Genomic DNA, 26,298 nt, shown 5'->3' with positions numbered 1-26,298 from the left:
AAGTTCAGCTATTCCCCTTGTTTACTGAAGAACTTTTAATCATGCACCACAGAAAAGGCTGAGAAGCAGCCAATAAACCAAAACATTAGAATGGCAAACAAACCCATCTATTACAACCATGCTCTCCTTCAACAACCTGAACTACCACCACACCAGAACAAGCTGATTTACCACCCTAGAGGCAAAGTACAATGTAATCACTCAACAGAGAAGGAAAATCCAGGACTTCATTTTCTTTCCTCAGAAAGATCAGGAGAAAAATTCAATTCACCATTAAAACAGCAGTTATTTTCAAATTTAAACCTCTTTCCTGGTTACAACATTGTTAATGCAAAGCATTTGCTTTGAAACCTGTGAGGACAAAAGAAAGTTTTCATCAGCAAACCCGATGCTCTGCGGAAGTGGTATCCCAGCATCTACGAAGAATCTGTACCACTTTTAATAGTGTGGACTGTTATTCATTAATTTTTTTTATCAAGCTTAACACGTTTATCAAAGGAAAGGAAGGATATAACTTCTGGTCTTTGTCACTACTTTTAATGATGTATCTCTATGACTCAGTAGACTTATGAATGGAATTAAACACCCTGATAGGGACCAGTGTTGACTAAAAGACATAATAAGACCAAAACAAATTTTCTAGGCTGCCCCTCATAACACTCTGTAGTACCCATTTTCTTATTGAGCATTAAAGACAAGTTTTTCATACACTGCTACCTTGAACATTACAGAACCACCCAACACAATTCATACTCACGTAAGTAATGAAAATTTGACATAACTGAGAAACTAGGATCCAAACATAATGATATTCCTGCTTTCCAGGAACATGAAATCCTAAAGGCCAGCAAGACCTGGGGTCTTAATGGATCTGTCTATGACAAGAAGAGCAGGCAAAAAGCCTAGAAGACAGGACACATTCCAGAATATGAGCACAGTATGTCTTCCAGGTAAGGATGGCTCTGAGCACTAACATGTGAACAAAGACCACATTTAAAACGTCAAACAAAAACCATACTATATGGTCCACCAAGAACACTGAGTTTATAGTGAAATTTATTGTTCTGCTTCCTAATACAATAAGCTACAAGGTACATACAGTATAAAACGAGAACATCCACAGAGCAAAGGTGATAAACATTCTGTGATGGTACAGTGGAGGTAACATCTGTCTAATCCTTCCACTTTATCCCACAAAAAGCAGCTAAAACTACTGACCCTCCCCCTCCCTCCCCTCCAAAAATATTAAAAAGTAAACTTTCTCTCTCACTTAGGAGTAGTGGGATTCAATGAGTTTTTTGAGGGCACTGGTTATCTGCCAGTATCTCAAGAAAATTGCTGAAACTAAAATAACAAAGAAAAACTGTGAAGGTGGGAGTGACATGACCCATGCAAGATGCTCATGACACCTTGGTTCAGTTCTCCGCAGAGCAAATGGCCTGTAAAGAAAGGAAAAGTTTGTTATGTCACATAAACCAGCAATTAACGTGGTCAGAATTAAGATATAATAAGCAACATCTGAACTGAACAGGACTAGTAGGCACACAGCTAAACTACTCTAAATGGAACCACAAGCTTCCTTGTAATAAGGCTGGGAGATCCGAGAGCTGACAACCCTTTCCCCTTCATTGCCACGTGCTGTACAGAAGGGTAGGGTGCATGTTGACACAGGCACAGCTGACACCTACTACACAAACTTCCAAATCAAATAACCTTGTCTGGGAGAACTCCAACAATGGGATGAACTGCAGCCTCAACTCTTGAAAAACATCAAGGCTATAAACACTGATGGAACAATGGAAGATGAATATTTACCTTAAAGGCACAAAAATCCACTTAACCACTTTTTCATATATACTTGGTGCGGTTGAGGGCTCTCTCGGCAAGGTGCCCACTTTCATCTGTTATCTTCTCCCAGTCGGTTTGTCCAACAACAAAACCGATGGCCCTTTTCCTGTCAGCATCTTTTTTTTCTTCTAGATCTGCCCATCGCACCTATGAAGAACATCCTATCAGTACAATAATCATCCAAGAAATCCTGATATGAGTCTAGGCTTTCCACTGCAAGTAAGAATACAAGAATACTAATTTCTAATAATTTTCCTTAGAACGGGTATTATTTTTTTTCTGATAGGTAAAGAGGGAAATTATTTTTAATTGAATACACTAAGTGTTCTATGGAGTAGACGAAAGATATAGATGATAAGCCTTTTCCATTTCAGTGCTATAGTTCTGAGAGTTGAAGTGTAACTACTACAATTATTTCTCTGTTCAAAGCAACACTTTCTGCAGGAAGAATTTTCCAAGACTCATTTACTGTTTTAATTTTCTTGGAAATCTGTCTTTAAATTGCACAATCGAAACATCTAGAAGATGACTATGAAACTACAGAAAGACAGCGTTAAAGAGCAAGTCAGCAATGAATAAATAAATGAAGGACAGTTTTCTTCTCTATCTTCCGTGATATATTTCCATTTAAATTTTCACACTATTTCTTTACACATGTTATTTCCCCATCTTTACATCTCTTTATCTGCACTGCACCTCTTTGTGGTAATGCAAATCCCTTTAACTTATCCTGTTCAACATACACAGTGACATCCCCAAAACAAGACACCGATGGGAGGGAGAGCAACAGGAAGGAGGAAGGGAGAGATGCAATGAAGCAAGGCTCCAGGCCAGAAACTCAGCTGAAAAACACCACTGCAGGACAAGAAAAAACAGTAAGGGACAGAGCTCTTCGTTGCATACTGATTAGCCTCATTCAGGCCCATATGTTACTGGGGAATGTAGCCTTATCAATTTTCCGCCAGCACCTCCCTATCCACAGTCTATCTGGACTTCCCCAGACATTCCTACTGATAAGCAATGTCACTTTTCTTCCACCATCATCTCCTCTGCCAATGCCTTAAGTACCTCAATTTCTCTCAGACACGCTGTCCAGTACTATCAGTACTAATTTGACATTACAGAGCAAAACAATACCGAAACACCAATAGTTAATTCAAATTACTTCTAGTGGCAAAAGCTGGTCTTTCCATTTTGCAGGAAAAAAAAAAGCATTACCTCTTTCTATTACATCTTTCATCTCCCTCTATGATTTTCCCCCTTTCTTTACAACAGAATTTAAATATTGGCAGCACTTGGTATTCAGACCATGTCCTGCATAGTCAATCTGTATCATCTACAATTCCTAGCTCTGTTATAACTAGTATGTTTACCTCTGGAAGACCCTACTTGCAAGCATAATTTCTTACAGAAGCTAACAGAACAGCAAAATGAAAAGGGAGTCAATGAAATTCCCATATTCATAGACGTTGAATTACTTGATATAAGCTCTCTTTCACAGAGGCCATTAAAGGGTTATATACAGACAGTAAGTCATTTGAAAATGTATTACCCTTTTCTTTCCAGGTTCAGAAGCACGTGTATCATAGTCATCTGGAAGCTGCAGATAATCTTCTATTCTGCTGGCAATTGCTTCCCAGTCACGTTTTCTTTTAGTGCCAGTCCGCAAACCGTCCAGCTTGTCTGAGAACAAACACAGAGCCTCAGCGTTAAGGGAGATTATTTTTTCTATTATTCACGCAAACAAGATGAGAGTGGAAAAGTTTTCAAAAGAACGAGCAGCAGAATTTGTACATCCAGCTTGTCTTGACAGGTGTAATAATGAGAGTTGAAATAAACTAAAGAAGACTCAACACAGTTTTCAAGTTTTATTGAACTTTCATGTTAACTGTGTGGCAATAACACTCAGTGTTGTTTTCTATATGAGGGAGAAAAAGTTTGCTCTTCTGGATCTACATGGAGTTTGCCCTTACAGATACAATATAGCCAACAATAGCTAGGAACCACAGATCCATCTTTCTGTATTTGAACACAATACTAAAGCTGTAGCATTTTTCCCAAATTTGGGAATGAATACTGTGTCAAACATGGCACACATGCAGTTTCAGGGAACAAGTGGCAATTATATAACTTAATGCATCAAAGACAAGTTTTTGAGATATTGTTTCTGCTAAACAAAACACTCCTTGGAAAGGCTGATCCTCCCCTTTTTCTCTCCCCATAAGGCAAACCACTTAAAAAGTCTTCCAGGACTGGGAGAAAAATATCTCAGAATCTTTTCTTTCATGGTGTAAGAGGTCAGTCATGAATATCTGAACAGTACATTTGTCCGAGAGTCCTCAATTTCTTCTTATTGAACCGATACATGAGGAGAAACAATTCCGTTCCTAGGTTCTAAAATTTTGTTCCATTTTAGATACTTATTCTCAGTAAAGAAAACAACACCTTCTTGAAAATATGTGGCAAACTGTCTTTGGAAAGGAGATGAAACATTCATCGTAAGATTATGAACAACAAAGCATGAAAAGGAAAACCGGCTCTACAAGTCAAAGGAAATTCTGTTACTTCTGTCGATGTAAACTACCAATTTATAAGCCAACAATTTAAGTATGTGTAGAAGGAACACTAAGCTTGGCAATTACATTCATTAAACCATTACCAGTGATGTTAGAAATACTGTTTCAGAAGTCACTGTTGTAATTAAATTCACCCACAAAAGGCCTCAGAAATAGACCAAATACAAGGCAGCATTATTTTCTGGATAGCAGAAGATGATGTTCAAAAGGTATGTACTTAAAGAAACTCAATTCAGAGATGACTTTTTTTACTTAATATGGGAGAGAGAAGAGTAACAATGGAGATAACGTAAGGCAATGGTACTGTAGACATGCTAGTAAAATTTAAAGTCCATAAACTAATTAAGTTATTCCTCCCTCATACACCTCAAAACCTTTTAAAGACTCCACCTCTGCCCCATTTCCCTGGAACAGATACAGTACTTCTAATAAAACATAATAATCCCCCTGCTTCTTATAATAGCTGATACTTAAGAAAAATGTTCAGAATATTTGTATCAGTTACATTATTTAGTTAAGGTTCTTCTTTTGCTCTAAGTTAAATCTGCCAAATTTGATGCTCGATCTCCACAGAAAGGTGACACTCCCTCTAGAAGACAAAATTGATTTATACAATATTCCTCTGTTACTCCAGTTACATTCAATCAGTGTAGATCATTTGTGGCATTAAGCATTTCCAGGAAAAATAACATTGAAAAGGAGATCAACAGACTCATTGAGGAGCATTTAGGAACATGAAGAAGTGAAAATGGAGGCGCTCTCTGTTGGCAAGTACCTGTAGACAGACATATTCCTGTTGGAAGGAAGCTATGATGCAGGCTCACCTCATTACCGATGTGAAAGTAAGTTAAGGCTCCCACTCCCTGCTGCACACCAAACAACTGAAAACATTGCCAAGAAATGTGTAATGCTCAAACGTCAGTAGATAGCTCAGAAGCTGTTCTCAATATGCAGTTCCCCTCTGTCCCTTTTTGTTACTGCTACACAGGATTTATTTTAAAAAGTTATGTCCTTCCATGTTTGAAGCTGGATTGCTTTTCCAGAGAGGTCTGCTTCCATCCATACTACTGCAGTTCAAGGTACGTGTGTCATGCAGCAGACACTACACAAATGTCAAAAACCTGCCACAAAGGATTATTTCAGAATATTTTTTTCTGAAAATGAGACAAGGTGTCATTTTGTAACACTGGTGCTTGTGATCATTTATGGCTGATGATTATTTAGTGTTAAACTACTGAACATCATTTTATCATTTCATATTTAAAAACAACAAAGAAGCATTTCTGAAAACCCACAAAACTTAAAAACTCACCTTTAGAATTTTTAAAGTAACATCTGAAAGCAACTTATTTAACTAGCTCCTTCAAAAGCTAAATAAATCAATCAGTTAAATTTTGCCCTTCTTATACAAAAACCACAAAGTTTTAAGTAGAATCCCATTTGTATTCTAGAGCAAATTTTGCAATGGTATCAAAGTTTCAGGTACACCAGAAGTCATTTCCCCATTCCTGAAACTTTGTAGAACTTGCCACTAAGCCACACCTTGAAACAGAGCATTGCAATAAACACTCCAGTCAAATATTAAAAATTAGAGTCCATTACTTTAAATTTTAATATAAGAACCTTTGTGCACTATGCACTGAGAAAACCCATAAACAGACTTTCAGAATGAAATTGTGGCTGTGCACAGCACCTAAGGAAAGGATAAATCACACACATACTCAAGAGGAATGTAAGAATAAAGTAAATCTGTGCTAAAGCAAGAGCTCTGGGTCATATGTTTGGCGACTGTCACAAGTCAGTGTTTGCAGCTAGAACTCAAACTTTTCAGACATTTTCTGAGGTTTATTACAATCAGCAAGATCTTACTGTGCTGTCCTGTAAACAATATTTACTCAGGAAGAAAACAAAAAAAGCAAAACAAGACTCAGAGCATTGTTTTTGGAGTCTGCACGTACGTCATTCTGCAAATGTGTGCCCTCTGGGACTAATGCAATAAACCTAATGGGCAGGCCAGCTCCCAGGAAATAACTCAGTTTTTTAGAGTAACTAATGCACACCACAGCTTACATGCCTTTCCAGAAATAATTCTAATTGATCATCTACAATGAAGGATTATTGTGAACAAAATATAGTAATTCTTACTCACAGACTGTAAGTGCTTGTAACGTACACCTTAAGCTAAATGTTGACTGCCCTGGCAGAGTAATTTTCAAAGAAACTGCATTCTCTACATAGGAATGCCTCACTTTTTTAAAACCTAAGTTCTATCAGAATTTACTTTTAATCTATAGACCTACATATACATGAAACTGAATCTAGAGGGTAGTTATAAAAGTAAAATTGTGAATACAGATTTCACAGAAAGCCTGTCTCAGCACCTGGATCTGTGTCTTGCAGCATGCTAACATCCAGTTGGTTAATGAAGTTTGTCTGTTCAAGGATTATTTCAACAGCCTTGCAAGTAACTTACTTCAGCATAAAAGTAACTCTGCTGCTTACTCCCCATTTCACATTTAAGTGGAGACCATATAAAGATAATGTTTTTTACATTACGGAGTTTTCATTGAGGAAGGAAACGTAACACAGTTCTTAGCATGAACTTAAGAAATTATTTTACATTATTAAATAAATCATTGCTTATAACAAAAATGCAGACCAATCCTAGCTTAATTGTCTAACTGCCTAGCTGTTTGGTATGCCAAAATCATTGAGTACAAGGTCCCTCTGCTTGTACTGCAGGTGCCACATCATCGATATAATCCACAACTATTTCTATTACTTAAAAGAGAGCACAGCAGGAGAAGAGATGGTGTAGCTAAGCCCTTAACAACAAAAGGTGAAAGGCTGCTTTATGGAAACCAGACCTTCTAATGCTATTTCTATGGTGTAGTTGTGATTTTGGTTATTGGAAAGTTATGATGCACAAGGCTGTACCACACAAGAAGAAGCAAACCTCAAAATTAAAAATTATTAAGAAATGCTGTGTCCCATTTAGCTATTTGTGAGTTCTGATGGACATGATATAAAAATAGCAGTTCTGGGCAGACAGCCTAGATAAAACATTCATTTACAACTTTTACTGTTCAGTAAAAAAAAACCCACAAAAAAACTGATCATAATGACCAGAAATCCCTTTCCATGAATAATCCTTTCACCACAGCTGTGGTGCACGCATTTCTGCCTGAAAGTTGCTTTTGACTTTGACAGAATCCTAATATTGGCAGTAATGAGAACAAAAAAGTACAGCAGAAATCATGCTCTTGTGCTTTTGGAAAGTCCATTTTACACACTACCAAGAAGAATTCTATTGCTCTCCTGGAACTGCCAAGCAAAATGAACTTTAAACTTTTCAATGCCTAAGATGTTGAAAATATATACTGACATCTAATCATTCAGAACCAATTTCAAAGCATCCCACTACTTCGTCCTCACAGATGTCAATTTTGAAAAGTGAGAAACATCTTCAATACAGTTCAGCTATGAGACATGTCTCCAAGAGTGCAAGAAGTTACAGATGACACTTAGGAAAAAAGGTATGCAATATGAAAAAGAGTACAGTGTGGTTTAAGTTGACTCTTTGCTTATATAAAAATAATAAACACAGAAAGATGAAGAATATAAATACCGTTTTTTTCAAATTTGAAGACACAGTACTTTCCTTGAACAGATGGAACAACAATTAATGAGTATATACAACAGTGATGATTAGAACGTAGTAAAGTCTCCTGCCTCTGGCAGAAGATAAATTCCTGTTCTGTATAGATGCTTTTGCAGTTTCAGACACATGTATGAAATCAACGCATTTATTTGTCTTTGTAAGGAGGCACAGTAAAAACAAAAATTCAAGTCTTGCAAGCATCATTAGATACCAACTATAAGAAACAGGAAAAAATAAATACCCACCTAGCTTTGCCTCAGAAGTGTCCATCTCCCATTTGCTTTTCGGAATGTAACCCTAAATCATACACAGAAAGAAGCTCGGAGGATTAGAGAGAGACACACATGCATATCACTTTTGAACTGGAAACAGCATTACACAATGGGAGTTTAAGGTATTTCTTTTTGTAAGGCACAATTCTCATTATCAGGTGGAGACCAATTACTCGGTATTTCAGAACTTCTGCATCCACTTCCCATTCAGTAATTTCAGTAGCCCTTGCAATCATTACAAGAGTGCCGCCCTCTACAAACACAGAACTCCAGAATGAGTCTGACAGACAGCAAAGGCACTGTGTGCAGTTACTGTATTGTATTATTCCAGGTGGCAAACTCACTGCAACACAACTTTCAGGCATAAAGAATATTCAAAGCTTTACAAACACAAATGAAATAGTCACCATAAGTTTTTATGAACACATTCCCAGATTTAGTACACACAAGCTTCACTTACTCCTTTTGAAGGGACATACTAAATTCATGTATGAGTGGTTAATCCACAATCAAATGGGGTTTTTTTTTTTTGTTTAAATAAGAGTATCTGCTGAGTCACTAGGATTTAAGTACTACTTTTCATTTTAAAATGGTACTCTTAGCACAATGATTCTTATAAAACAACTTTGCCCTACAAATAATGTCACCATGTGTAATGAACTTGAGCCAGTTTATTCTTTGTAAATGAGCATAATGAAAATAAATTTGGCAAAAAGGTATTTATTTTAGTTAGCCTCTTGTTATATTTCCTTTTTATATTCTTTGACTAGTGAATTGTTACTAAGTAACCCTCATTTCAGCTGTTCAGTTTCGGTATAAGAGTACTTATGTTCCTCTGCAGCCACATAAAAAAGCTCAAGGTAGTGAACGGAAACTCTCCGAGAGAATTTCATTATTTTTTAGAATGTTTTTTAATAGAGAGGAAAAAGAACTACTCTAGAAGATTTCAGGAAGAAAACAAACAATTCACAAACCAGTTTTATTACACTAACTTCTTTCCTGCTTTATTTATAGGTTGCTTCCACTGTGGTAAAATTATATACGCATTTGTTAGTTCTATGTATTACTAAATTTGTGTATTCCAGTAAATTCCAGAGAGCCACACTGCATTTGATTATATTCAGCCAGCACTGCTCTTAATAATCCTTGAATGAGCTATTTTCTATCAAGCATATATCAGTGACTTGAAGTTATCCGATCTCTGGATTTTCTTGGTTTTAATCAAATCTGTAATTAATGCAAACCAAAACAGTTTGTGCTGCAATATTTCCTTGTAACAAACAAACTTCATGTATATACATATGTTTATACACTTAAACCAAGTTGCACTTTAAAGCTTGCTCAGAAAGTTTACACCACAGCTAAAAGCCTGCATTAAACAAACTGATGTGGGATACACTGGTGAGAACACTAAGTTAAATGTATCAATAATTCATACCATCAAGCACAGAAAAGCAGGAATTGTCTGAATGCTACGAACAATCCTATGGGAGTTGATAGTAGCAAGAAGAGTGACTTTGATGGTGTGAAATGGCCTATTGTGTGCTGAATCTATACAATATCCTGGTCCTCAAATAGGATAAGCAAAGATTCAGACTTTATCCTTTGATACAAGACAGTTGGATATTTCAAAGGTATCTGCCAGATGGCAGGAGCTTCAGACCTCTCTTTTCTCACAGGATTAAATGCAGCAAAATGAATTGCATAACCCTCATCAAATGCTCTCAAAAGGGCAAGAGATACCGAATACAGTGTCCTGTTCCACTTTCTGTCTGACACAATTCTCTGAGATTAGCCATCTGACTGAATTCAAGAGATTACCCACAGCAGATAATGCTCTTTTTCATATCTTGTGAATCTGAATAGGACACATTCTTATATGCAGATTACTTTTTGCTTTCTCTTTGTCTCAAAGAAAAGGCCTATTGTTATAAGTGCTGTACATTAGGACACTCCCCGGAACCCGTAACACACACACACACACACAGATTTATGCACAGATGTCTTAAAAACTAAAGACAACTTTCTCTTTTAACTATAGCTCATGGAAATGGGACTAGCAGCCATATTCTTGTAAACATGGATGCATCTTTGAAATGTTCTAACCACACTTCATGCAGTCTCATATTCTGCGCCAAAGAATAATTTAGTGAAGAAAATAAATGAGTCATGTTGAAAAAACCAGATGTTTATTAGAATCCACTTTTCCTAAGTTTTTTAAAATTCTGTTTCAACTGCTTTCTGACCTGCCACTCCTAACGAATAGTAAATTTCCATCAAGGAAAAACAATTTGCTCAACTCAGACATTTTTGGTTACTTCCTGTTTATTGAACTTTAACTGCTTGGTTGTGGGCATCAAGATTTGAGACATTAGACTCATCAAGCACGGACCAGCTGCAGCTCCAACACATACCAAGAAGTTACAGCAGGAAGCCTTTCATAGCCTTTTGAATACATACCTAAAAAAGCCAGCCCCTCAGGGTGCTTCTGTAACCTTTATTTATCCAAGAGACCTAATGCCTCACCTTGGAAATACCACCTGACAAACAAAGTCAGTCAACCGTGGCAGAAAAAGCAGTCTTCATAACTGTTATCATATACTGAGACAGTTGAGGAGAGCTCTTTAGACACGTGAAAGGAAATAAGCTAAATTAATCTTTGCCCATTGCTCCCATCCTTCCACTTTGTGTAGTTCTTAGATTATCTGGAAGACAGCACTATTATGTACTGCAATTTAAAATGTCTCTATGAGGCATGTTACCATGCTCTACGGACAATACTGTTTGTAGCACATACTCACGTATCTTAGAAGTAAATTAGGAAGAAATAATATGATTTATCATTAAAGTTCTCCTAGAAATGTTTAAGTAAAAAACTGCTAGAAACATGGGAGTTAAGATCGCACTGCTAAGAACAACAATGGCTTGGCATTTGTAAGACTGAGATTCTCTCTCAGACACATTAATGAGCAATTTGTTAGGGATGGCTGATGTGTCTCCTACCAGTTCACTTTCTTCTTCCTCTGCTGTGTCCTTCTTGACTTCCTCTTTCTGGTCTTCAATATTTGCATCAAAATCCTCCATCTCCACCTGTTCCAAAGCACATGCACAGACTTACAAGGCACTGTCTGGCTTTAAATGATTTTCTTTTGAACAGAGTAAATAGAGATGTCCAAATTCAAATAGAAAAGAAAGGATTCATCTTTGAAAGTATGATGATGCAATATATATGAATCCTGTGTCCATTCTGGCTTTCCTAAGAAGCACGTTCTCTTCTAGCAACAGAGTGACAAAAGAATATTCTTTACAAATATTTTCTGGGGAAAAGCAAAAATTGTTCATTCCCTTACTTCATATGCATTTCTTGTGTTACCACTATCTGTAACAGCATGATACTTCTCTTGCTTACCACACAATCACATTTCAAAACTTGCAATCTTAGAAAAAGTTCATAAACTTGCCATTTATACATACCTGGAATGGCTGTCTCTACATAGAACATCTCTACTGAGTCTTTATCTTTTATGTATTTTTAAATCACAGTAAAGAATAATAGTAACCACAGAGTTCAGCATAACAAAAAAGAAGAATGAAGACATAACATCTAACTCTGCTCATCTAATGCAATACCTTCTGTGCTCCACAGCTATACTGGGGACCCATGCATATACTCTGGAATACATAAAACTCTCCAAGTCTGTACAGCTCTTTATATAATTTGCAAAACCTTGTAAATCCAAATCTGCCGTTCTCTGAGCCTACTTTAGAGTGGAACCTTTTGCTGTCCTCTTAAAGATCACTATTTTCCAGTACAAATAATTTGGAGATGTAATAATAACTTGCTAACATTGTGACAAACTGCAAAGACCCTCTGCCTACTTTGGCAGTTCATCAGTTTTTATGGCCATGTCAAGAGCTGTTCTGACAGCAACAAGTCATGGCTCATTCACAAAGATCACACAACCAACACACTCATTTATGCCCAGAGCTCCTGACACAATGCCAAAGACAAATGCAACAATGCAGTAAGCTGACGCACCAAACACGCATGTTGCTGCAAACTGCAAATGAAATGAAAAGGCAATTATAGCCTTCTGCTATGTGTGATTTGTTTCTTCATTCTCTGCTAAACATCTGTATTTCTCAAAACAAGGACTGAGTTCAAATTTGTTTATTTCCTTATCTTACTTTCTCAAAATATGATCTAAATAATTCAGTAACTCGTAAAAAGTGCTGAGTTTCATCTGAGAGTGCAAAGATTCTCTTTAACCTCCTTAACTGGTATTCAACAGTTGCTAAGAGCAAAGTGACTTCAACTCTCACTGAAAGATACCTAAGTCTGGGCTTCAAAAAGGTGACAAAAGGTAAACATGTACATTTACATTTGGGGTAATTCATAACAATAACAAAACACACTTTCCTGACACAGCTATTCTGGCTTTCTAAAGTGCCTTCCAGTGATCACATCTTTGTCTGCTCTATATTTTCAGTATAGTCACATTGACCTAATCTGCAGCTTTAACAAGCACAGAGATTCTCACCTCTTCTATAGCAGCATCCTGCAACAGAGAACGAATGTCCAGGCGCATCATGTGGCGTGGTGCTGCCTCCCAGTGATCAGACATCTAACAAACACACACAAAAATGAAGCACCTCTAAAAATCTAACAGATTCATTGGAAAACCTTGTTTCTGATTGCTAACAAGATGTATCTGTACTTCAGTAATTTTAATCAATACCATGAAATAACTACCAGTATTTCTTAGAGGAAAAGTGTAAGCATTATGTAGTCTATAGTTTTCAAACAACAGCGGGCCCAAAAGCACAATATGACTCCAGATGTAGATAGTTACCCTGCTGATATCCTTTAGCTTGCGCCCATGGATATTCCTCTTGGAACACGTCTGGTTATCTGCACTCATTTCAGCTAAGTAGACCTAGAAAGAAAAAGACAATATTAAATATTGCAAACCAATTTTTAGAGCTCTTTTTCTACGTTGTGACACACTCCGCAGTTGTACACTTAAAAAAAGGTAAATTTGCAACTGTAAACCACAGCATTTTTCCTGAATGTGGGAGACACATTCCAATCAAAAGTTTAGAAACATCAGCATATGGCTGTCAGCAAGTTCAAATGCTATTTAGGCTCCATTACCTCAAAGCCCTTTGTTTTTGCAGCACTCCAAAACTGTTCAAAGTGTCGCACTCTATCATTGATAGCATCAAGGATAATGAAGGGAAAGAAGCCGTCGTCCAAGGTCTTTTTAAAAGTTTTAAACATGCTGGTACGATAGGTCTCCTCCATATCAGCCTCATATTCGTACTCCATCACCTTTACCAAGGACAAAAGCATTAAGAAAGAGGACATCTATAAAATGGCTAATATTCAACACCTGAATGGCATAACCACAAAGTACACTGGGGTGGGAAAAACACCTTTCAGGTCAGTACTAAAGAATTTGCTCATACCACCCTAACATAACCCTAAGTTATATTGGCTTGTTTTGAACAACAGCCCAGAGACCTCTGCACTCTTCCCAACCCACATTCTGGAATTCTGATTGCCACTGTTTTTCCAGAATGTCTTGTTTCTTTGTCAAGAAAAGTAACAGAATTAAGACTACCTTCTTTTTAACTTTTTTCCCTGTATCTGGGTCTCTCTCCTCTTTCTCCACTTCAGTAATAAAGTAGTCATCCAGGCTGAGCACTCTTGGTGCAGGTCCTCCACATTCTACTTCCTTATCCTGAGAAGAAAGCAAAAAGAAAGGATATACCTTTGCTGTAAAAATTCCATTCTGCTACACTTCAAAATACTTCAAAATCTTCAAAAGACTTTTGGTCAAGAGCAGTTCCCTGCTCAATAGTAAAAACAAGAAGAGAGTAGTATCCCTCCTGCTTGCTAATACTGGGGGAGATTCACATAGCACATGAAGACATGGAACATAAAATAACTACAGACTTGAATTCTAGGCAAACAGAAAGCAAACAGTAGAGGAAGCACATGTAAAAGACAAGCAGCACTATACAGTGAGTGCCTGTTTACATACCCTGATGAGTTTTGCTACATGTGTCTTTCCACTGCCAGGTAACCCTCTCATGATGATCACAATCTGAAACAAAATCACGTAAGCAGATATGATACTGTACTACATTTAACAGACTCTCTTTTGCAAATATTTTCTTCTGCAGAATTATGTGCTGTGGGCTCACACTTTTGTATCTCATCAAGCACTCACTGCCTGTTTTAGAAACCAGGCTGTGAGAAACAGTAGTAGCTCCACATAATTCAGAGTTTTTGACGTTAATGCAGTTTAGGCTGCATGCTATAGGTCTGGTTCAGTTTCACTAACTTCTTTCATTCAACTGAATGAAACTTACCTAAATGTTTTATAGCCTAAATTGTGCTCTTTCTTACATAGTACGGTGCATTGCCAAATCTCTGTGTAAAGACAAGTTGTTCCCCTGTTGTTACATCAAAAACCAAAGAGAAGACCTCAGAAGAGACCAAAACACCTTAATATTACACACTAATTTGCTTTGAGCATTCCAATGAAGCTCACCTCTCCTGTGGACTCCTATTAGCTGTGCTACAACACTCCAGGCATTTGCAAAGGAACTAAGTTTCCAGAGCTTCCTCAAATGTACACTGGTTCCCAACATATTACATCCACCAGCATTTTATCTGGATACAGACCTTGCTCAAACTGATTGTTGCTTCCAGAATGTACACTCACCCTCTCTGGCCTGCTATCCCGTCCTGGTGGCTTTAAAATATCATCTACATTTTTAGATTCTGGCTTCCTTTCTACTCGTGGAGCAGGTGGTGGCTGACGAGGCATTGATGGAGCAGAAATAGGAATCCTTTCCTCAGGGTAATTTCTACGATCACCTTCAAATTCCAGTGTTTGGACAGAAGAATTTTCTTAGTTCAGTAAAATAAAAAAATTAAGATGTTCTGAGCTGATTTAAACACACCTTCATTATTTTAAGTTAAATTCACAGATATGTCCTCATAAATAATTAAAATTTCTAATCTTAAACCTATTGCAATCAAAGACAGTTTTTAGCAGAGTATATAACAGTTTCATTCATGATCTCAACACCATTGAAAAACAAAACTAAATGCCACCACCTAAAGAGATTTTCCTGAATTATATATTCTGAACAAACAAATACTGCAAATCAGTCTTCTACTAATTAATCTTCCCCTCTGCAAGTCTATTATTTTTAATAATATTCTAGCATGACTTCAAGATAGAGAAACTGTACCTCCAAACATGGAAGGCCCATGATCATATGCTGGACGATCTGTCTTTCGTTCATATGGTGGTCGCTCAAAACCACCCCGCCTGGAGGATGGATGGTCTTTCTTGTCACGGTAAGACTGAGTTCTTGAAGGTGTGGTAGGAAGAACCCTGCCAAAAAAGTATTTTGTGTATTTTTGTGAATTTCCACTGTGGATTCCAGAGTGAAAGGAACATGTACCTCGCAGGCAAAACGGACAGCCTGATACACAATACAGCCTCAAGTGCATTGATCTCCATAGTGTTCCAAAATCACGTACCTATCATCGCGGGGATGCCGCTCCTTTTCAAATCTCTCTCGTTCATAGTCCACAGAACCTCGGTCTCTGTGCAGTTCCCGCTCTCTCTTGAAATCCCGATGATCTGTGTTGGAATTACCTTGACGCTCAAAATAAGGCTCACGATCTCTTTCTCTGTTGTAGCGACCTGGATGCTCTGAAGGGAGAAACCCGTAGAAATCTAAACTACTTCTTTGGAAAAAGAAGGCAACAGGTAAGAGTGCAAGAAAAGTATATGACATGCGAGCTAGGATGCACTTAATCAGACACTCTTTTTCAAACTGTACAACAGACAACCATACTGTGCAGTCCTACTTAAAGCTACAAAACTGAATTTTTAAAGTGACTAGGTTATTGACTCCTCTTGAAAATATAAACTGTTATTCTTATGGACTTCTGAAGAAAATAAAGTGGTTGTAGCTTAAACAAGAGTTACTTAGTTTGAACAAGCTTTTAGCATCTTACAACTTTTCTTTAAGAGCTAACCAACTCTATGAAAGCTAGCCAAGCACCTCCTACCTTTTTGAAATGTTTGCCTGTCCGGCAGAGGCTCTGGACGAAGGGTTACCCTCTCTCCATATGGAATCTGTTCCACTTTACTCGTGGTTATATCTGGTCAAAAATAAACAAAAAAATCCTAAGGTTTTAAAAAACGCCTTGTATTTTCTTTCCTCTTAATGAAAAATAATCAGTCAATGGCATTAAAAGTGACTAGAACAAACTACCATAATTTCTTTTAATGGATAACGTCAAAAGAGCTTTACACAAATAAAGAGCACTACGGTTTTTAAAGGCTGAAGTGGGTTTGTGTGCGTGTATGTAAACCACTCCATCTTAACAATGGGACTTCGGCCTTTTCAGGTGAGTTCAGGCAGCATGCAGTGTCAGAAAATTATAAACATTAAAATGCTTTGTAAGTTTTAATAACTCAGAGTTACTGCAATGTCAAGAATAGTAACTGAAAGTCTCACAACAATGACATTTTTTCTAACAGCTTTTAGTAAAACATCTGCCTAATGGAACAGATATGGCTTCCAGTGCTGTTATGGTACTTTAGAGAGAGAAAAAACAGTCTTTAAATGAATGACAATGCACAATTTAAGAACTTCTTTATGACATTATTTCACTCCTGTTAAAGGAGGGAGATCAATTCTTTTAAAAACTAGTGCTGAATTTTAGCTTTAGTAAGTTCAGTAGTAAAAAGCACAGCTCTCCACTACTTACTTACATTTTAAACAACCGTATAGGGTGCATGCCCTTCAGAACCAGACTCTGTCTCCCCCTCTGGCTAGAGGGTACCTCACACCCATTATATAAATAATGCAAACACCAGCCACATGCTGTTTTAAATCACTAAATCACACCTAAGAACTCTAACCACCCAAAGTACCTTCTAGCCCAGTTATTTCCATACTCACCTACAAAGGGATTAAGGGAAAGTAACACTATCAACCTAAATACAGCGCATCATTTTGTATTTATTAGAAGCACCCATGACTATACACCATTCATGGAATATACACTGTTCATAGCTCTTTCTAAAAGCATCAAGAAAAATACTAAACTCAGAGTCATAACAGGTTAAAGGTTAGAGACTCCTTATAACTGCACTGCTCAGCATTACATCATCAATGCACACAAGTCTACACATCAAGTGCAGAACACCCATACTTTGCATGGCACACTCCTTTAAAGAAAAAAGGTCAAGAGGATTAATTAGCTCTTTGATACATATCAAATACACTGCAATACCCACCTCGCCCGTGGCCATAATCCACCGTTTGCTGAATGATGGGTGCTTTAGGAACTGCTGGAATAACGGGAGAAAGGGACACTGGTACAGCTGATGGAATGGAGGTGTGGACGGCAGGTACTTTCACAGGCGAGGAGACAGGTGGAGGCATCATCGACTCCTGCTTACACAACTCGTACTCCATATTTGCACCTTTATCCTCATTTGTGTCCCACAGTCCATGGAATGAGTCCTCATCCCAGCGTTCCTGTTCCACAGCAGAAGGTGATGGTTTTAAAGATTGACCATGACTTGGGGTTGTAGTTGGAGTAGAAACTGGAGCGTGTGGCCTTGTCATAGGTGTAGTAGGCCTTGCCAGTGGGGCACTTGGTCTTGTCACAGGGGTGGGCTGTCTGAACAACACGGGAGGCTTTATAATAACAGCAGGAGAAGGTTTAATAGCTTGGGCTTCTACTGGTGCCTCTGAAGATAGCTGAGAAGAGACCTAGATGCAGAAAGCACTTTTAATGTAGATCTGTAAACTAACCTTCTCTCATCCTCAGTATGTGCAATGGCAATTGGTAGTCAAATCATACATATTTTCTAGTACCTCCATCATGGTGCTACAGTAGGAGGACTATTTTTAAAAATTGGTGACCTGATTTAATTTTGTGTTTCCTCATATGTGAAGGCTTAAACACTACTGATTTTCTTCAAAACAACCTTACCAATTTTAGCTCCAGTAGGCCTATCTCAGTTCAAAAGTGTCTACTGTTTATTCTCAAAGACTCCTGCTGTCTGCAAAGATTCCTGCTGTCTGTGTGAAGGCTGAAAATCTGAAAGTAGGGCAGCTTGTTGAGACGTAAAAGCATTGATAAGGCCAGTTTCTTTGTGGAAACCACTGGAAAAATTCAGAGGGCAGAAATACCTGGAAAAACCTTAATAAAATCAGTATCAGAAGAACATAAGAAATGGGAAGGTCTTGCCTAGTTGAAAACTAAACCAAACCAAATCCTTCATGAACCAAACATCCACAAGAAACCCCACACGTTACAAGAATTTTCAGCATCAGAGCAGATGTCAAGTTACAGGCAACCTTATTAGCAACATACAACAAAAATTGCAGGATGGTTGTAGATACAAAGCTGAGCTCTGTAATAACAACCCAAAGTCAGAGCAGAAATATCTGGAGGCAGGAATTCCAAGGAAGACAAAATTTGATGAGTGAAGTAGTCTGAGATACAAAACATCAAAAGAGCATAAAGTAACTTCCTAAAGGAATCAACATACCTGCAGTTCTTGGTAGCAAATCAGTTGCATTATTTTACTTTACAGACACTGTAAACAAGGAAGAGGTCACCCAGGCAAAAAGAAAATTTGCGGTGCCTCAGTCACCACATAGCACTTCTCTGGATGGAGGGACAAAAAAAGGCTGGTCTGACTAAATAAATGTCAGACCCAGAAAACCTTATGGCTAAATTTATTAGTGTGAGTAACTTTGGGGTTAAGATGTGATGAAGAACACATCAACTCAGATATCTCCTCCAATACACATTTAACAGAACTGTTTACTCATTCTAGGAAGGATTTATAAACCTGACTTAGCATGACTGCAGAAGTTCAGTTGATTTCTGAATGATCAAAAACCCCAAATATAAGCACCTGAGAGCAGTTCCCAGAACTGTACAGGAAATTAAGCAGTAGAGTAGTTGCATCACAACAGGATGGAGGTACACAAACATGAGTTTCCATGCACTTCATGATATTATAGAAGCTAATAAAAATTCCCAATAAAAACAGCAAACAGAAGGCTAATGCCCATGCTACATTGAAATATCTCAATTTCTGATGGACATATCCTCGAGCTTTTCCATCTTCAGAGTAGATAGCTCCTGAAGTAGGAAAAGCAGTGCAAATTGAAAGAACTTAAGCAAGGAAAAACAGGGTCTTCTTGTGAACCTTACATCCCCGTTTTGGGAGAGCTCACTTCTTTTTGCACATTGTCACACAGCAATCTAGACTGCTGAACCTCATGTGCAACCATCCCTGATGGGTCATACTCAGAACACATGGTGGACTTGCAGGTGTAGAAGAAGGGATTACAAGTGACCTCACCCCTGATAAATCACAGTTGTACTAATTACAAAGAAGAACAGACTTGCCTTAATGGGCTCTCACTAATAAAGATAAGTGTGATAGAAGGAATGGGTTGGCCGGTTAGGGAGAGCCTTGAGGAAGAGGACCTTGAGGAGGTAGAGGAGCCCTGTGGAAGAAGAAATGATCCAGAGAGACACAAAGAAGAACAAAACAAGGAAGAGAGCTGCTGCTGCAAAAGATCTGCTGTGAGGTCAGTTTGGGTCTGATAGAGCTGGAGCCTGCTGTTGGAGCCTGCAGTCATAGCTGAGCTAGGTAAAAGCCTGCAGTCAGAGGCAGCAAGGAAATAGTTGCAGTCGAATTCCAGCAGGAAATAGCCAGCAGTCAGAGTCTGTCAGAGAAGCCAACAGCAGGAGTTTGCTGTAGTCGGAGTCAGGATGGCTAAACTGCAAAGAAGAATAAACTGGGACCATTTTCACATTGTTAAATGAGTCTGTGTCTTGGCTCATTTCCACCCCTAACCAGAGGTCTGCTGCAACAGACTGAGTAGAAAATGCTTCTGAAAATTTAAAGAAACTAAGAAGTTGTTTTTTCTCAACAGAAGATAGGATTACTGGGGACACATTCCACAGAGAAATTTGACCATGAGCGTGTAGAACTGGTTCAATATACATAAACAGTAATCACTACCAACATGTTATCAGTGTAAGATGAATTTACCTGAAAGGCACCCGGCCTTGTGCTTGTGTTTTGTGATCTTGGAGACTCTTGGGTGGAAATGTCAGGTTTGAACTCCTTCAACTTCTGTAGCTGTTCTTTTTGCTCCCTGCACATGCATCATAAGAAAGTGTTATCATAGTTTAAATGAAAAATTAAAGAAATCAATGCTCGTGGTGAGAACACATATTACACTAGCATCAGAGACAAAAGCCAAAAGAAGAAAAGGACACAGCAGGCTTTACACGGGCAATGCTGTGACTCAGAAATCCCTGTTTCACATCCACCTAACCATGGAGGAATTCAGTGAATTAGCTGCATGCTTTTTAATTACACGTTTCCTGAGACATGTAGTTGTGCTTTGCCAGAACCACTCCATTTGAACAGTAAAGAGAAAAACTGGATTTTTGGCTTCTGCCAACACCTTCTGCAAGCAAGAAACCCCTTGGAAATGCATACCTAAGTGGTCTCAGTTACTTGCTCTGGTTCACATGGTAACAGGATTGAGGCCAACAAAGCACAAGAGATTCCAATATATAAAAGCCAAACAGTGAGTCTAACTTTTGCTTCTTTGGTTTATGTATCAAAATGCTATTTAATATACAACCAATACATAGTCTATAGAGCAGAGCTCAGGTTCACTGTGAGTACTACATCACTGGATTACAAATTTCTAGTGAATATGATGTCCTTTCCCTTCAGTTTTTGTTAGCATTTTTTAATCTAGGTTTTTCAATTGCTAATAACTCTGTGTATTGAAGCAGTTTCTAATGACAACTAGGAATGGGATCCCTCTGTAAGAAGATGTCACAGAAACCACCCTAACCAGTAATGCATCTGTTCAGTGTTCAGCAGAAGGGGAACTTGGCTCAAAGAAAAGAATCCTCAGTGTTTTATAAATACAAAAGAGTAAACTGCGCACTACACTAGATCACAAATACAGAACAGTCTGCAGCTGAGCCCATGCTGTGTTACACACAATAAAAGCAAAGCCAGATGAAGGCTTTAGTTTTGGAGATGAAAGCAGTTATGTACCACATTACTGGTATAACTCTTGGCTCAAAAAATCCCCATAAAAATTAATAAGCAATCTCCATAAAGTTGTTCCTACTGTTCAGACTTAAATCATCTGCCTGTAAGAACCTAATGAGAAATACCACTGTAACTAATTTGAAGATTACCCTAATATTCTAATAAAAATCCTAATACCCTAATAAAAATCAGTATCATGTTTATATTTCCCCTTTTTACTGGCTTTGAAAGATGTATATATAACTACTTTTTACATAAAACATTTTAGTGACTATGTTTAAATTATTTAAGCCCTAATAAATTTCTCTCGTAGTGATTCCCAAACTATGGTCCTTAGCCTAAGTGACTGACTTGCAGCCAGTCACAATAAACAGCAAAACATGCCAGGCAGCTGAGGCAACGGGAAAGTCAGGAAGCTGAAAAGAATGTTACTGCAAACTTTCAACAAATACTACTTTATAACACAAATTTCACAGTTAATAACACCACTGAATTAATCTAATTGCAGTAAATTATTAAATTGTTCAGAATAAAAGTTCTTCCTTTTAAAAAAATTATTTTTCTTGCATTTTGGCATGCTTCTAAGACCTTCTATATGGGACAGGTGCTCAGCAATCTTACAAATCTGAAAAGAAAACAGCCTTAAGAAAAGGCCAAAACATCTCTATCATAAAATGGATTGGGTTGGAAGGGACCTCAAAAATCATCTAGTTCCAGCCTTCCTTTCACTAGATTAGGTCGTTGAAAGTCTCATACAGCCCCATCTCTCCTATTACTAATTTCATAATAAACACTTATTAAAGCCTTAGGAAGTCTAGCAGCTGCTTTCTAAAAAAGAAATGTGGTCTTGATGAACTCATGCATTTATACCCTCCTAATTTTTATATCACTCCTTTTATGCTGATTCCCAGAACTTAAGATCAACCAAATTTGACAAAATTGTTCACTGACAATATTGGGTTTCAAATGAGGAAACTCTGTAAAAAAACCAAACAAATGAACAAAAACCCACCTATGTTTTAACTTAAAAGTGAGCAATATCAAAAAAATAAGTCTTAAGAACCACATTAATGTAGGTCTTGAGAGGTAAGTACTAAAGAGCAATTATCACTAAGCTCATCTGATATCACCAAAAATACTGAAAAGCAATTATCCCCGAGTTTATTTGAGGATAACAAAAAGGCTGGTCAGGCAATGGGACAGATCTCTTCCTGGAAAGTAACATACAGGGAGCACCATATTCACAGGGAAAGGGACAAGCATCTATTTAAGAAAAAAAAGTCCATCTACAAAAACTGTGGTAAAGGTACTCCGAATAACTTGTTCCACATGAGCTCCTACAATCATGCTGTGGGTAAAAGAAATGAAGCCATTACTGTGTTGATTCAAATGGATCCCACAGAATGGGATTCTTATACAAAATCACAGAAGCAGGCAACTCACCGAAGCATTTTGAGCTCCTGGGCAGCCTTCAGAATTATCTCATGCTGTCTTTGGCTTAGGACCATCACTCCTCCCAAGGACTGGTCAGAGTCCAGGTTTGAATCTGCTCCCAGCATATCAGAGGAATGTGAAGGGGGAGGAAGGGATGAATCTGAGTGGTCATCCAAAGTCCGCAGTCTCTCTCCATCATCTGGATACCACCTATCCGACAACCGTTCCCTCTCCCAGTCAGTCCTTTCAGGAAGGTAGTCTTGCTTCTCCCGCCATGTGTCGTATCTCTCCGGATATTCTCGAATCCTGAGCTCCCCCCTGTCTCGGAGATCTCTGTCATAATGATCTCTGTTCCTATCGTCCCTCCACCTATCTTCACGATACCTGTCCAGAGGTGGAAGGGGTGGTAATGGTGGTAGAGGGGGGATATCCAGGTCACGATTCCCCATTTCTCTGTCATCCATAGGTCTCCTGTCCCAGTCTCTATCCCATTCTTTGTCTAAATCTTGATCATAAATATCTGAGGATCTTCCAGTTCTATCTAGATCTCTCTCTAGTTCCCTTTCTCTTGGCCTTTTCCAGTCATCCCACCATGAATCTCGTCTGTCGTGATCAGACGATAAAGGAGGTAGTGGTGGTAGGGGAGACAACGGAGGCAGTGAATGGTGGGATTGCAACCTGTCATCTCTGTCATACGCATGTACAGAATCATCCTGATAATCAGAGTTGTGATCTCTCCAGTATTGATCTCTTTCCCACTCATCCAATTGCTCATGCTCCAAAGACGGGTCATCTTGACTATCTAAAGGAAATTCCTCCTGCATTGTATCATCTTCATGACCCCAAGAACCCCTGAATGTTTCATCTCGATGGTATGGAGGCAATTTGTCAGAGTCATCTCCCAGGTGAATGGGTTTACCCATATTGCCTGTTTCAGATCTTCCTGCTTCCCTCTCATGGCTATCTCCCCTTCTGATGGGACACCTCTCCCGGCTACCTGCCCGCCTGACCAGGTCCCTCTCCCGGCTACCTGCCCGCCTGATGGGGACCCTCTCCCGGCTACCTGCCCGCCTGACGGGGACCCTCTCCCGGCTACCTGCCCGCCGCATGGGCTCTCTTTCCCGGCTAGAGGCCCGTCTGACCGGTCCTCTCTCCCGGCTTCCTGCCCGTCCCCTATCCCAGCCGCCTGTCCGTCCAGGCGGCTCTCTGTCTCGGTTAGAGAATACCCTCTCATGGCTATCTGACCGTCCCAGCCCCCTGTCTCGGCTGCCTGACTGTCCATCTGGCATCCTCTCCCTGCTGCCTGACCGTCTATCCGGTATCCTTTCCCTGCTGCCTGCTCTCCTGAACACTCCTCTGCCACGGATGGATGCCTGCCTAGCCTGCCCTCTGCCTCTGTATACATATCCTCTACCATGGCCATCGTCCATCCTGCCCATGCCCCAGCCATGGCCATCATCCATCCTGCCCATTCCCCAACCACCGTCCATCCTTCCCATTCCCCGGCCACCATCCATCCTTCCCATTCCCCGGCCACGGCCCATTCCCCAGCCGCGGCCATCCCCCTGCCCTCTGCCACGGCCCCTTCCTCTGCCTCCTGGTCCCTTTCCTCTGTCTTCATGCATGAATGGCCCTTTTCCTCTGCTTTCTGGTCCAGGCAGGCCCTCAGTACTATCTGAAGCAGTCAACTGGCCATCTGAAGAATCCAAATCCTGATTTCCTGTTGCAGGGGCTACTGCATCCTGGTTCTGAATAGGTGGGGTGGGTGCCTTGGACTCTTCTACTTGCTGGTTGGGATCATGTGAACTCCATGTCCACTTTTTAGGAGGGTCTGAACTAGGTTCTTTGACTTCAGGTTTGGATGGCTCCTGTTGAGTGTCCGTCAGGTCCTCATTTGGCTCAATGGGACCTGCACTCTGTGCGTCAGGAGCTGACTCAGTTCTGCTTACAGACTGTTGATCACCAGCTGTGTCTGTAAAAGGTTCTTTGCTTTCTGACTGTGATTCTACCTGTGTCTGCTGCTGCTGCTGTCCCAAATGAGGCCTGGGCCCCATCCACCGTGGACCACTAGGTCGGGAACCGTGTCCGTGTGATGCATTCGTTGTATAAAATTGTCCTGCTGGTCCTCGTGGGATAGAGCCCCATCTACTTGAAGACTGTCCATCTGTATTCTGTCGGTCAAAACGTGACCTGTATCCTTCTGAGCGCTGGGAGTCAAAACGAGGTCCTCTCTGTCTTGAGCCTTCAAATTTGTCATATCCTCTTCCTCGAGGTCCATCAAATCTACAGATGACACAATAGAAATTTTATTCAAATGAACATGTCATATGAAAGTCCTATAGATTAATTTCACACAAAACAGAGAACTCATGTCTAAAGTCAAGTTGCTTAGATGTTTGGGATTCACAGTTGTACATTACTGGATGAGTCAGGAAGGCCAAAGCATGGCTGAAGCTGAACTGTGCAAGGGATGCAAAGAGTTCCAAGAGGTATGTCAGCCAGAAAAGAAAGGTCAAAGAAAGTGCACCCCTTGGACAAACATGACTGGCAAACTGGTAAAAATGCATGAGGAAAAGACTCAGTACCCAACAACTTTTTTGCGTTTGTCTTCACTGACAACCCTACGCCTCCTGAGTGGATGGATCGCAAAACAGGGACTAGGGGTGCAAAGTCACTTTCACAATAAGAGATCAGGTTCATGATGACCTGAAGAACCTGAATATATGTAAGTCTATGGGACCTGATGAGATACATCTCAGAATACTCAGGGAATTTGCTAAGTCACTTGCCAAGTCACTCTCCAAGTCACTCTCCATGGTATCTGGAAAACAGTGACAGGCGAAGTCAGGTGGAGAAGGTGACTGGAAAAAGGAAAACACTGCACCTATTTTAAAAGAGGGTAGAAAGAAGGACTCTGGAAACTACTGACCTGTAAGTCTCACCTCTGTGTCTGGGAAGATCATCTCAGAAGCTGTGTGAAGGCACATGGAGGACAGGGAGGTCACTAGAGACAACCAGCACAGCTTCATCGAGGACAAGTTCTGCCTGACCAACCCAGTGGCCTTCTATGATGGACTGAATAATGGATAAAGGAAGGGCTATGGATGTCATCTGTCTGGACTTTTTAAAGACCTTTGACATGCACCTCCAAAACATCCTTCTTTCTAAACTGGAGAGAGATGGATTTGATAGATGGGACTATTTGGTGGATGAGGAACTGGCAGGATGGTCACATCTAGAGGGTAGGGGACAATGGCTCAATGTCCAGCGGGAGATCAGTGACAAGTGGTGTCCCTCAGATGACTGGGCACTGTTTTTTATCTTCATCAATGACACAGACAGTGGCACTG

The 26,298-nt window shown here is 39.4% G+C and overlaps 1 protein-coding gene across 1 annotated transcript in view; it reads right to left on the bottom strand.

Annotated features, from left to right (window-relative positions):
- Positions 1–1,038: 1,038 nt before the first annotated feature.
- YLPM1 (YLP motif containing 1) overlaps positions 1,039–26,298 on the bottom strand; it is a 37,791-nt gene continuing 12,531 nt past the window's right edge. Inside the window, exons 7-23 of the mRNA XM_041417357.1 lie at positions 22,958–25,231; positions 20,486–20,591; positions 17,696–17,939; positions 16,459–16,551; positions 15,922–16,096; positions 15,627–15,772; positions 15,092–15,246; positions 14,405–14,467; positions 13,982–14,101; positions 13,513–13,689; positions 13,211–13,294; positions 12,899–12,982; positions 11,361–11,447; positions 8,331–8,382; positions 3,401–3,531; positions 1,816–1,995; positions 1,039–1,439 (exon numbers count right to left, since the gene is read on the bottom strand). Coding sequence (XP_041273291.1) covers positions 1,849–1,995; positions 3,401–3,531; positions 8,331–8,382; positions 11,361–11,447; positions 12,899–12,982; positions 13,211–13,294; positions 13,513–13,689; positions 13,982–14,101; positions 14,405–14,467; positions 15,092–15,246; positions 15,627–15,772; positions 15,922–16,096; positions 16,459–16,551; positions 17,696–17,939; positions 20,486–20,591; positions 22,958–25,231 — 4,138 coding nt within the window. The 3' untranslated portion in view covers positions 1,039–1,439; positions 1,816–1,848. The remainder of the gene's footprint in view (positions 1,440–1,815; positions 1,996–3,400; positions 3,532–8,330; positions 8,383–11,360; positions 11,448–12,898; positions 12,983–13,210; positions 13,295–13,512; positions 13,690–13,981; positions 14,102–14,404; positions 14,468–15,091; positions 15,247–15,626; positions 15,773–15,921; positions 16,097–16,458; positions 16,552–17,695; positions 17,940–20,485; positions 20,592–22,957; positions 25,232–26,298) is intronic.

Source organism: Onychostruthus taczanowskii, unplaced genomic scaffold (assembly GCF_017590055.1).
Source record: "Onychostruthus taczanowskii isolate IOZ18803 unplaced genomic scaffold, ASM1759005v1 scaffold1, whole genome shotgun sequence".
Taxonomy (NCBI): Eukaryota; Metazoa; Chordata; class Aves; order Passeriformes; family Passeridae; genus Onychostruthus; species Onychostruthus taczanowskii.
This window is presented reverse-complemented; position numbering and strand designations above follow the sequence as displayed.